At 45.4% G+C, this 12,051-nt stretch overlaps 3 protein-coding genes across 4 annotated transcripts; 2 read left to right on the top strand and 1 right to left on the bottom strand.

Annotated features, from left to right (window-relative positions):
• Positions 1–106: 106 nt before the first annotated feature.
• On the top strand, positions 107–2,904 carry LOC128762464 (oocyte zinc finger protein XlCOF6.1-like). Its single transcript, XM_053870759.1, has 2 exons — positions 107–212; positions 1,359–2,904. Exons 1-2 carry the CDS (start codon positions 188–190, stop codon positions 2,657–2,659), a joined length of 1,326 nt encoding a protein of 441 aa, XP_053726734.1. The 5' UTR covers positions 107–187; the 3' UTR covers positions 2,660–2,904.
• Positions 2,905–3,710: 806 nt separating this feature from the next.
• Positions 3,711–5,948, top strand: LOC128762507 (gastrula zinc finger protein XlCGF7.1-like). Of its 2 annotated transcripts, none has more exons than XM_053870816.1 (3): positions 3,711–3,854; positions 4,425–4,494; positions 4,915–5,948. In XM_053870816.1, exons 1-3 carry the CDS (start codon positions 3,838–3,840, stop codon positions 5,773–5,775), a joined length of 948 nt encoding a protein of 315 aa, XP_053726791.1. In that variant the 5' UTR covers positions 3,711–3,837; the 3' UTR covers positions 5,776–5,948. The 2 variants fall into 2 exon arrangements, with proteins under 2 accessions (XP_053726791.1, XP_053726792.1); XM_053870817.1 differs by having other exon boundaries at positions 3,718–3,828.
• On the bottom strand, positions 5,374–10,133 carry LOC128762470 (zinc finger protein OZF-like). The gene is made up of 2 exons (XM_053870770.1): positions 9,712–10,133; positions 5,374–9,046 (listed from the first exon to the last, which is right to left on the bottom strand). Exons 1-2 carry the CDS (start codon positions 9,935–9,937, stop codon positions 8,010–8,012), a joined length of 1,263 nt encoding a protein of 420 aa, XP_053726745.1. The 5' UTR covers positions 9,938–10,133; the 3' UTR covers positions 5,374–8,009.
• Positions 10,134–12,051: the final 1,918 nt, after the last annotated feature.

Here is a 12,051-nt window from a genome sequence, read left to right as displayed (position 1 = left end):
AGCGCGTCGGTGAAATGATCTCACAAACGCGCTTAACGTCTGTTCAGCAATAGAAGCAGAGGTGGAACTACTTTCACTGACGCGGTCGGAACCTTCAGGAGTGTGACACCGCCAGAAGAGCCAGACAAAGGGGCGTCGTTGTTTTCGAGGTTCGGTTAAAAATTAACAGGATTGAGTTCGGACACTGATGGAGAAACACCCAGAGATGGACGGTAAGAGCAAGGGCCTGGGTTTGGTCCAGTCAGAGCGGAGAAGTTCGTCGAAGTGTGGCCGTTTGTTTCACATCAGTTTGTTTCCGATTGATCTCGATGTTGCTCCGTTGTCTGTCGGAACCGCTGAGCTAATGTTTTACGGTCGCTGAAATCAGTTCGTGTCGTCCCGACTCGTCTTCAGAAGGCTCGAGGAGACGTGGAGACGGAGCTCCGTCCAACTGGCCCACGACGTGGCTGATGCTACTTGGTGCGTTATTTGGCGCCACCAAGCGGTCAACAAATATGAGACAGGCAGCGTCGTGATGACATAGCTTTGCTACCTACACCAAGGCGGTTCTGTTTTCGTCGGCGTTGGATTGTTGTTTGTCTGTCTGTGTTGAAAATAACTTGGGGTGTTAAGGAGGTTTTTGGATGAAATTTTCAGGAAGTATGTAAACGAATCAGTGAATGTGATCACTGTCCGGATCCAGAGGGCATGGAAGCTGCTCGGTGGAGGTTTGCGCTGCCTGGGTGCTTTTCTAGGTTGAATTGGTATTGCCTGGTGGACACTGACAGAGGTCTAGCAGAAGCCTTTCACCTCAACTTCATCTGAAGGTTGAAAGGTGAGACGGGAGAAGAACAGTTCTCACCATTTCGGCCCCTTTTTCATATCTTCTGTTCCCATTGTTTCTGTCTAGATTTCCTGACTCCTGTCAGTAAACCTGAGTGTAAATTGATGGATACTGTAATAGCACAGAAGCTGATTACATTAATATGTGAGTGAATCTTGAATCATTTTGACCGTGTTGTTAATCTTCCTTGACCATTCTTCAGAAGAGGACCTAATCAGCCTCCATGTCCTCTGGCATTGAGTGCGTCATGATGATGCACTGTGTGTGCATGTGCTGGGCTCTCCTTGTCTGGGATGGCGGCTGAAGCTTTACTTTACAAAAACTTTATCTAGTGGAGTAAGTCAGTCCTTTTGATACATGTTATTCCCACCTCTTCAAATTTCAGTTTGTGATAATTGAGGAAAATATCTGTTCTCCTCATGTGGAAATATCTACTGAAATGTCGTACATAACTAGTGATGTTTCCTCAGCTTCTCTTCACATTCAGAGACACATTGGAAATATCAGTGACTAAAGTTTGTTTGTGTCGCTGCAGATGTGAAAGACGAGCCATGGGAGTGGCGCTGCACTCTGGACCGGGAGGATCCAGAACCTCCACACATTAAGGAGGAAGAAGAGGAAGAAGAAGTGAGCAACCTCCCCTTCAATATTGTTGTGAAGACTGAAGAGGAGGAAGAGAAACCGTCACTTTCACAGCTTCAAGAGAAAGCTGAGGTGCCTCAAACCAGCAGCTCGACTCAACACTCAAAAACAGATGGAGACAAATGGGGAAGACCAGAACCGGGCAGTGACAGAGGACCACCTCTTAAGTCTGACCACCATAGGCCACTCTCATCTGAATCTGATACTGATGACAGTGAGGACTGGAGGGAAAACTCTGTCAGTGAGAAGAAGCATAAAGCTGATTACCATTCATTGACCTGTTCCGCTTGTAGAAAATTGTTTTCTTCCAAAAGAGGACTCTCCCTGCACCAAATCACTTGCAACAAAGAGTCATTGACCTGCTCTGCCTGTGGAAAACAGTGTTCCTCCAAGAGGGGACTCGCTCTGCACAAGAACACCTGTAAAGGGGAGTCGTTGACCTGCTCAGTTTGTGGAAAGACCTTCTCTCAGAGAGGACATCTCAACATTCACATTCGGACTCACACAGGGGAAAAACCATTCTCTTGCTCAATATGTGGTAAACGTTTCAACCATAAAGACAATCTGAAGATTCATATGTGGAGGCATACGGGAGAAAAACCATTCTGCTGCACAAAGTGTAATAACTATTTCATTACAAAGGATAATCTGGTGAAACACATGAGAATTCATGACGGTATAAAGCCATTTGACTGCCCTGAATGTAGAAAGTGTTTCATTGCTAAACGTGACTTAAAAATCCACATGAGAATTCATACAGGAGAGAAACCATTTAGCTGTTCTGAATGTGGCAAACGTTTTAATCAGCATCGTTCTCTGTCTGTTCACATGAAGATTCACACTGGAGAGAAACCATATAGCTGTTTGGAATGTGGGAAATGTTTTCACCAGAGTGGTCATCTGAAGACTCACATGAGAATCCACACAGGCGAGAAACCGTTCTGCTGCCCCCAGTGTGGCAACTCTTTCAACCAAATGGAACATCTGAAGGTTCACATGCGAGTTCACACTGGAGAGAAACCGTTCAGCTGCCCTCAGTGTGGCAACTGCTTTAAGCAAAGGGAACATCTGAAATCTCACATGAGAGTACATACCAAGGAGAAACCTTTCAGCTGCTCAAAATGTGCAAAGTCTTTCTCAAAGAAAGTTTATCTTGAGACTCATATGAAGCAACATACAGAAGAGGAGCACTGAATTACATGACCGCAGGCAAAGTTGAAGTCAACATCGGGACTGTGAGGCTCCCAGTAAACAAGACTGGCTCAGACCCTATATAGTGCTTAATCAAAGTGTGTATGATAAGCAACATCTCTTGGCTGCATTACAAGAACAGTCATGAAGACAGCAGCATGAACTGTTGTAATAATAAGAGCATATTAAAGAAAACTTTCAGCTTCATCATGCAAGGGTCAGGAAAAACCAAATCATCATGGTATATGACATTATAGGATTGATGAATTACTGTCATAGTCATAGAGTGAAGTGCGGCGTGTAAATGAGGGAATGAGAGGCAGACTGCGCATTTTGAATATGAATTTGAAATAGTTTGGTGTGAAGTCACTCCAAAATGCAATAAATATTCTTCCTGGACATCAGAATGGTTGTGGTGTCTTTAAGATCGTGGCTTGTAGTTGGAGCTGTTCCAGTCTGTGTGATGAATGAAGAGCCGAGGATGAGGTTTTACTATGTAAACCTCACACAAACTGATCAGAATGTCTGACACAACATGCCACGGAACGCGGAGGAATACACACAGAGGAATCCAGGGGAGCAGAACCTCGCTATTACCAATGTCCCTCAGGGGTGCAGTAATGGCCAACCTTACATGAAAAACATCTCAGATATGCAACACATGGGTCCCTTTGTGGAGGCCAAAACCCAGCTCCCAATCAGAACCAGACACTACAAAACAAACAGAGCCATCTGGCGGGCGCTTGATTAATCGACACCTGTCACCGACATGGTTCTGTCATTGCATCCTGTTTCACTATTAAACAACGACACTCTACAGCAACAAAAGAAGCAACTTTTGAAGCAGAAAAAAGATATATTTATTGAAAAAGATTTGCCTCAGGTCGCTAAAGGCTCAACATCGATGCGGAACAAATGATTGCACTTTAAATACATGTGCGGGAAATGTTCGCATCCGGTACTGACTCATGGCCTTCATTGCAGCTAAATAGAGCGGAACTATTTCTCGTTGTCGTCAACCGGAACCTCAATATATAACACCGGCGGAAGTGAACGGTCAAGGTTTCTCAACAGAGGATACGGTTCTTACCGTGACCGCGTTCAGCTCAGACTCTCGGACAGTTCGGCAGTGATGGAAGAGCAGCAAGACTCAGTGGAGTCAGACCACAGAGGTTCGTCAGATGATGCTTCAGTTCAGGTCAGAAACGCTGAGCTTATATTTGTTCCTTTAAACGTGTCAGCGCGAGAATCTCCCAGATCTGTTCCGCATTCGATCCGAGCTCAGACGTTTCCTTCGTCAGTCTGATCAACAGCAGGTGGAATAGTTTTCCGACGATTCCACGTCTCCATTACGGGCGGAAGTGCATCCATGTTTCCGTTTATTCGTGTAAAAAGGCGTCATTAGGATCAAGCCGGAGGTTTAGACACACGACGAATGGATGTAACTTATTTTTTATCTGGAGTAAATGTTGCTGTAAAACAAACCAAATAGAGAAAACAACGAGGTCATTTGTTGGTTTACATGACTGCACTCTAAACGACGATGCTGATGCGATGAAGCTACAAAGACCTCGCAGATGGATGGATTCATTCATTCCTCCTCTGCAATTGCACCTCATGGTGCTACAATGTTCCCTGCCTTGCAGATCCATGTTCTGTGGGCGTGCTCCGCTGAGGCTGTGATAATTATTATATTATGTGCTGCAGATGTCTTCAGTGTTCCTACTTCCTGCGCTGCTTTGACACACAGGTGACCTCTTTCCTTTAGTGTAATGGCAGCCATGAAAGAAGAAGAACAGGAGTGGAGCTCCAGTCTGGACCAGGAGCAGCCTCCACAAGTATGACAGTGCAGCGACAACCACATTTCACTGCAGGCAAAATGTATCCGACGAGTCTCTCTCACCGATCTCTGCATCATTGTGGGTGTAGTTCTGTCAATGGGCTATGGTTAACCTGTGTCTCTGCAGACTCCGTCCAGTGCCACACAAGCCCCCCGTCAGTGCATCCCTGACCTGGGAATATCTACATAGCCTCCTCTTTAGTCTCCTCTTCAAAGCGTGCTGGTGGATTTGGAGTGTGGCCATGTATGAATCTCTAAGATCAAAGAAATATTTTAGCACCCAAGTTTCCGGTCAACACCATGTTGACAACAGGAAAGATAAACCAACAGCCCAGAGCTTTGTTTCCAAAGGGCATTTCCCAGTCAAGAGACCCTTCGTTGTCTCTGCTCACATCTGTTTTTGTCTGTCGCACTTCAGGGCCACCCTATTAAAGAGGAAGAGGAGGACGAGGAAGTGACAGAGTTCTCTGTCAACATTTTGGTGAAGAGTGAGGATGAGGATGATGAGGATGAAGCTCAGTCCTTGCAGCTTCATCAGAGAGAGGAGGAGCCTCCACCCTGCTGCTCACCTGGGCACATCAAAGCAGATGGCGACTGTGGAGGTCCAGCCGGCTACTCAGGCGCACGTCTGCCCTCTGACCACCAAGGGACACTCTCTTCTGAATCTGACACAGACAACAGTGAAGACTGGAGGAATGCCAAGAACCCTCAGTCGAGTCCAAACTCTGAGAAGAGAGACCATCAGAAGTCACTGATCTGCCCTGGATGTAGCAAAGTTTGCTATTCCAAGTCGGGACTGACCCAGCACCAAAGCACCTGCAGCGGAGGGTCGTTTACCTGTTCCGTTTGTGGGAAATGTTTCACAAGACGAGCGCAAATTAAGATTCACATGCGAAGTCACTCTGGAGAGAGACCTTTCACTTGCTCTGAATGTGGTAAATGTTTTAGTCAGCAAAAGCACGTGAAAGACCACATGAGAATCCACACAGGAGAGAAACCTTTCTTCTGCTCTGAATGTGGCAAAACATTTCGATGTGGCAACCACCTGAAGTTTCATATGACAGTCCACACGGGGGAAAAGACAATCTCCTGCCCAGAGTGCAGGAAGTGTTTTAGCTTAACCAGCTACCTGAAGAAACATATGAAAATACACACAGGAGAGAAACCGTTTGCTTGTTCTGTTTGTGGAAAGTGTTTTACTTGGCGGGGACACCTGACAAGACACATGAGAGTCCACACTCGTAGAAACTATTCTCCCTCTAGGAGTGGAGAGATCTGAAGTGCCATCCAGAGTCAAGCTCCATGTTGTCCTTCAGCCCTGTGGTCTGTGCTATGCTGCTGCTGTCTTCCACTCTTCATTCTCTGTCAGCGCAGTCAGGACAGGCTGGAAGAGCATGAGTGTCAGGAGAATCACCGTCATGTGGGCGTACAAATGTTCATGAATAAATAGATTATCTGTTCAACATCTGTCTTCTCTGCTGTCGACCGTTCCATTGAGGCGTGAGGAATGACTTACGTGGCAACAGGTAACTGTCAGACGCAGCTCATCAAATAGCAGAGGACTGACATGGCCATCTGAAAGGAGAGATCACACTACATTCTTGTGCCTTATATCAATTTAGGAGAGACACACTGAAGCCAGTCCAGTGCTTCTTAAACTATGCTTAGAGGCAAAAAGAAACCATGTTGGCATTAGAGACCTCAGGTTCTCCATGGTACCAAACAATTCGTCTGCCCTGGAAAACTAACCATGTCGGCCGGCTCCTCACTCCTTCACATTCTTGTCCTCACAAACACTGTCGCACTCACTGCGATGGCGCGCTCAGCCAGGTGGGAACAACATAACGCTCTGCTATTGTCCAACATTAATCACAGCAGATGGTTCCTTCTGAACAGCACCTGATCATTATGTCAAACTTCAGGCAGCTAAATGAAACGTGACAGTCCATACAAGGAAAAACATTACACATGAAAGTAAGTTTTTTTGTACAGAAATGTATAGGAAATTTGTGTTGGTGTTTTTAACAGCCTGTTCATCAGACATGAGGCCTCCAGGTTCCCTCACTCAAATGTCAGCTGTTCAACCAAAATACAAGCAGAGGGTCAGTAGGCGGGGGACATCTGGACAGCAGGTCAGTCAAAGAAAACAGTCAACATTTTTCTTTTAGTCCAGTTTTTCTCTACCTGGAGTATCAGCGGTGGAGTTGGTTGTTTAAAGAAGCTAGCTGCTTACAATTAGCATCTCTTGTTGTGTTTGAAAACATTTTCATTTGAAATTCCAAGACTTGATTACCAATGTGAGAAAGAAGAAAAAGAACTGAGACTTTCATTTGTATGTCTGCACAGTAATGACAGCAAAAAACACTCATTTGAAAATATGCAGAAGTTGCAAAGAAACAAGTGAAAACAAAGCACTTTTCAGACACCATGGTACAGTAGAATCCTACAGACGAACCCTGAGAACAGGGGCAGCCTGGCTGACAGCTGAGGCTGCAAACACACAGGCCCAGCGGAAGAGAGGCCGAGACTGGTTATACCAAAGTATGTAGTTTCTCACAGGCATCAGGTGATGCTCCAGTTCTAATGCTTCCAGAGATACTGAGTCACCTTAAAGTCTTGATTTCAGGCCTTCAGGCGGAGGGTTTCACCCAGGAGCCACACAGTAGACAGGTTCTCTGATTTATGGTGCAAAAATCACACAATAACAATATGGACACCGAAATGCTCAAATACTGCTACAGTAAAAACACTGTGCATGAAACACAGGGCTTAACCAATCAAATAGCTGGTCACCAGGGCTAGAGTAAGAAGAATCAGACGGTAACTGGTAACGCAATGACAAATCATGTTTCATGCTGACGAAAATGAATGACAGAAAAAGCGCATTTGTTGCAACACACAAATGAAAAAAAAAACACATCCAGAAGCAGAGAAAGCAGGATCTTTTCAAAGTGACACAGCGGTAGAGTGCTGGCGAAGATGTGTATTTAGTGGAGCTGTTTTGGGCTGCCGTGCAGAACACCAGTGGAAAGCATCTTGGTCTCAGTCTCAGTCAGTGCAGACCTGCATGCACCAGATGAAGCCAACAGCATTGAGGCAGTTGTGACAAACCATTGGCAACATGATGACCTTGAGATTTGGTATTCACACAAAAAAATCTGAAGTAAAACGACCAAAAATGCTGCTCATCATTTCTTGATCATGATATTGACACAAAAAAGGTTGGGGGGGCGGCTGTCTTAAGGCATTCTCATGTGGACTCCGGATAACAGGCACTTGATCTTTCCCACAACCCCTAAAAGGTACACCAGGTAAGGACTGAAATAAAACATGTTTGGTTCACAGAACACAATCAATAAATATCGATCAAAGGCGTAAGTGTAGCCAAAATGTCAATACAATTGTGCACTCTCAAAGCTGAAGTTCACAAAAGTCATGGGTACACATGGACTAAAGTGAGAGTGTAGCACGGTTTCTCTTGAGAGACTTCTTAGATCGTTCAGGATGGTTCACTCACTGATTCATCAGGTGAACCTTCATGTGTGTGTTAAGACTACTTTTCTGCTTAAAACATTTACCGCACACGGAACAGCCAAAGGGTTTCTCCCCTGTGTGCGTTCTCATGTGAATGTTGAGGTTTCCACTCTCACTAAAACACTTTCCACACACCGAACAGCTGAAGGGTTTCTCCCCTGTGTGTCTCCTCATGTGGGTCTTCAGGAGTGTGGCCTGATTGAAGCATTTTCCACACACCGAGCAGCAGAAGGGCTTTTCCCCAGTGTGAATTCTCATGTGCATCTTGAGGTTTCCACTCTCACTGAAACACTTTCCACACACCGTGCAGCAAAATGGCTTCTCTCCGGTGTGAATTCTCATGTGAGTCTTCAGGTTTCCCTTTTGAGTAAAAGACTTTCCACACACCGAGCAGCCAAAAGGTTTCTCTCCTGTGTGAATCGAAAGGTGTTTTAACAGAGTCCTTTTCTTGGTGAAACATTTCACACAGAATGAACAAGAAAACGTTTTTTCCCCGGTGCAGTTCTGTTTGTGCCGTGTCAGTCCAGACCATGAAGAACAACTTCTCCCACATCCAGTGCAGGTCAGACACTTATCAACATCCCTCCTCTGATTAACGTCTATATTTTCCTCACAGTTCGAATCTGTCTGCGTAGTTGTTATTTCTTTCCACTCTTCTCCATCATCTGTGTCAGAATTCGGGGATAGTGACCTCAGGTGGTCTGAGTGCAGAAGTGGCGCCAAGTAGCTGGCTGGTACAGGTCCTTCAGAGTCTTCTCCATCAGCTTCTGTTTTCATGTCTTTGGCCGAGCTGCTTGTTGGAGGCTCCTCCTGTCTTTGAAGAAGCTGTGAGGACTGAGGTTCATCCTCATCATATTCACGCTTTACATACACAAGACTGAATGGCAACTCAGGCACATCTTCCTCCTTTTGAACGGCATCATGTGGAATGCCTGGTTCCAGCGGGAACAGACTGGAGCTCCACTGCAGTTGCTCAGGTTGAACATCATCTTTAGCCACCAGTGGCTGTTGGGCATCTGCAGAGACAAAAAAATCAAGACCTAAAATCACCCTTCTCCACAGCAACCTGCCGTAGTGAAGCACAATCGCCACAAGTCACAAGCCTGTGGACAAAGACGTTATCTGTATTTTAATCTGTATCTAACCCAGAACACATGCTCCACAGCCAAAACCTGAGCATGGCTTTGTGAGGGTGGTGTCTGTTGACTGTTCCATTACCATTCAACTGTTGGTACTGAAACCCTGCACATAAGCCCTATGAGGACCATCAGACTAAACAAATACGATAAAACAACATTCAGTGAGTTCTCATGCAGCCTGGATCCAGAACTGAGTCAAAACTACCTGCAGACACAACAACTGCAAAGAGAGTTTCCCAGAGACGGATTTGAGAGTTGATTGATAAATAGATAAATCAGAAGGTTCGTGGTCTCCTGGAAGTCTCAGTGTGACGTCATCACACGCGAATACGTCGGGGCTTTCTTCGGCGCTTTGCATGATGACGAGTTCCAGATGTTTGGGTAGGTTTTTGCAATTATTATTTAATTCTTTAAAAACGAAAAACCTTGTTGATGACGAAGACCCTGGGTCTATTATCGCCATGTTTGTTTACAAGATCTGCTAAGAGCATCTGACGGACAACAAAATGCGTCATCTCAAAGCCGGTTACGGTGGTACGGACCTCTCTTCTGCAGAAGAACCGCAGGTTTCAGCAGCACGTCCAGCAGCTTCCGCTGGCGGCCCACCTCTTCCTCCAACTCGGACACGGTCTGCTCGAACACTCCAAAGATCTCTCGAGCAGCAGCGGCCAGACGATCGTTGACGAACTGCCGGAGAGTCTGGACTGAAGCCATCCCACCGGGTTTGGAACCGACAGCAACCGGGGCCTGTTCGTAAATAGAAGCCATTTTCTCTACTTGCACTTGTGTCTCCGTCTTTATGTTCCGGACGAGTCAGTGTGGAGGCTGACGTGTCGCTGACGGCTGTGACACCATTACCATTATTATTATTATTATTATTATTATTATTATATATATTTTGGTATTTTTACATTTCCCATTCGTTCCGTATCGCTGTCGTTTCATGTAAAATTTGGACTCGTCTTTGCTGTTAACCTGACGTCAGATAAAGGAGCGCGGAACTGTTTCGCTGATCTAGTCGGAACCTGAAGGTGTGACACCAACGGAAGTCAACAAGTACGTGGTAACTGGAGGTTACTTGTTGATCAAATTAGATCAATTAGATTAGAAATACTATGAGAAAAGCACGCCAATTCCAGAAGACTGAGGAGGCTCTGATTCAAACACAAACGTGTTGAATGTGGAGACGTGACGTCATTATTCGACGGCGTTGACACGATGTTTTATCGTCTGTTTGGAATGCAGCACTCTCTAAACGGTTGAACTCATCTGCGGCGGGTCAAAAGAAGCACGATAGTAGAAAAGGTAATTTTCTCTAACTCCACAACAACCACATGCCGATGTCCAGATGCGTTTTCAGTTCCCAGGTGGATCAAAGAAAAAGTTATGAGTGGAAAATGATTCGAACTGTGTGGGGACACTCCGCCTGGGAAGCCTCAAATATTCAATAGCTTTTTCAAATCGATCTGTTTCAAAAGGAGGAATCCACACGGGTGATAAACCGTTCAGCTGCTCTCAGTGTGGCATAAGCTCCAACCAGAACATCTGAAGGGCCACATGAGAATCCTGCCAACAGTGCGGCAAGTATTTCACTTGCAGCAGAGGCTTGAAGGTCCACACAGGAGAGAAACCCTTCAGCTGTTGGAAAGTGTGGAAAGACCTTCAGCCAGAAAGAACATCTTCGCAGGCACCTGAAGATTCACACCATAGAGAAACCGTTCTGCTGCTCTGAATGTGGCAAACACCTTCATCTGGAGGAGCAGCTCAGGAGACAGATGGGGGAGAAACCCTTTAATGCCTAAAATACAGTAAAATCTACAATCAGAAAAAAATCTCAAGAAGCATGAGAGAGTTCACATATTGGGGAGTGCTCCTGCCACTCAGATGGCGTGAGCACCATAAATCAAGCTACAGCATTCAAGCTTCCAGCATTCCCTGGAAGAGATAAATGAAGTCCAAGACACTCTGAATCAAGTCTTGAATCGTGTCGGCCTCAAGGACTTTCAGACTCCAGATGATTGGTCACTTGAATCTATTGGTGTTGAATGACTTTCAGTTACTGTGTTTCAGTATTGTTTTTGTGAAATGAAACTCTTTTATACTTTATGATTGTTGCCTCTGATACTTGCCCCAATAAAGGAAATTCAGCCTGGATGTTTTGAACTACCTGTATGATCTGTACTCTCCTGCTACATGTTCAATGGTAGAAGAGCTGTGACTCCCACCTCTAACTCCTGTCTGGTCTTATTTGGGCTGAAGATTCTGGAAATCATTTGAGCGACTACTAAGTAAATTCAGAAATCAGGTCTGAGTCAATTGAGCTTTTAATGCAGTGGAGTTGATTCAAGCACTGACTTTTGAATTTCAGGGCCAAAACAAGTATGGATTGAGAGAGAAAGTCTCAACACATGCAGCTGTGGACAGGATGAAGAGCTGAAGAGGGTCACGGCTCATCCAAGGCTCTGGATACTTGACGATGGTTTATGATGCGAGTCAGTGGGAACTGAAGCTGTCCAAGGCTGGAGCGCAAACCTCAGGGTTAAAGACGAACCTCATCTGGCACTTCATGGTGCATTATGCTGTTGGTGAGATGTGTTCGTCTCAAGATGAACTTCATCTCAGGAGTTGATATAAATCTGCCTCACTGAAATCATTTGGCTATTATCTGGATGATGTCTACATTCCAGATTTCCCAACAAATTACCGCGTCTCATGAAGCGTCTCGAGTGACCAGGGTTGGTGCTCGATGATAAGCTTTGACGAAACCAGTTTCTGGTCTCAATTTCAATCTTCTGATCATCAGATGCACGGCCCTCTAAAACCCCCACTTAAACTCTTCAGTACAATTCCTCTATTGACTTGAACAGATCAGTGAAGTGGTC

Source organism: Synchiropus splendidus, chromosome 7 (assembly GCF_027744825.2).
Source record: "Synchiropus splendidus isolate RoL2022-P1 chromosome 7, RoL_Sspl_1.0, whole genome shotgun sequence".
Taxonomy (NCBI): Eukaryota; Metazoa; Chordata; class Actinopteri; order Syngnathiformes; family Callionymidae; genus Synchiropus; species Synchiropus splendidus.
The sequence above is the reverse complement of the archived record's forward strand: the minus strand, read 5'-3'. Positions and strand labels throughout refer to the sequence as shown.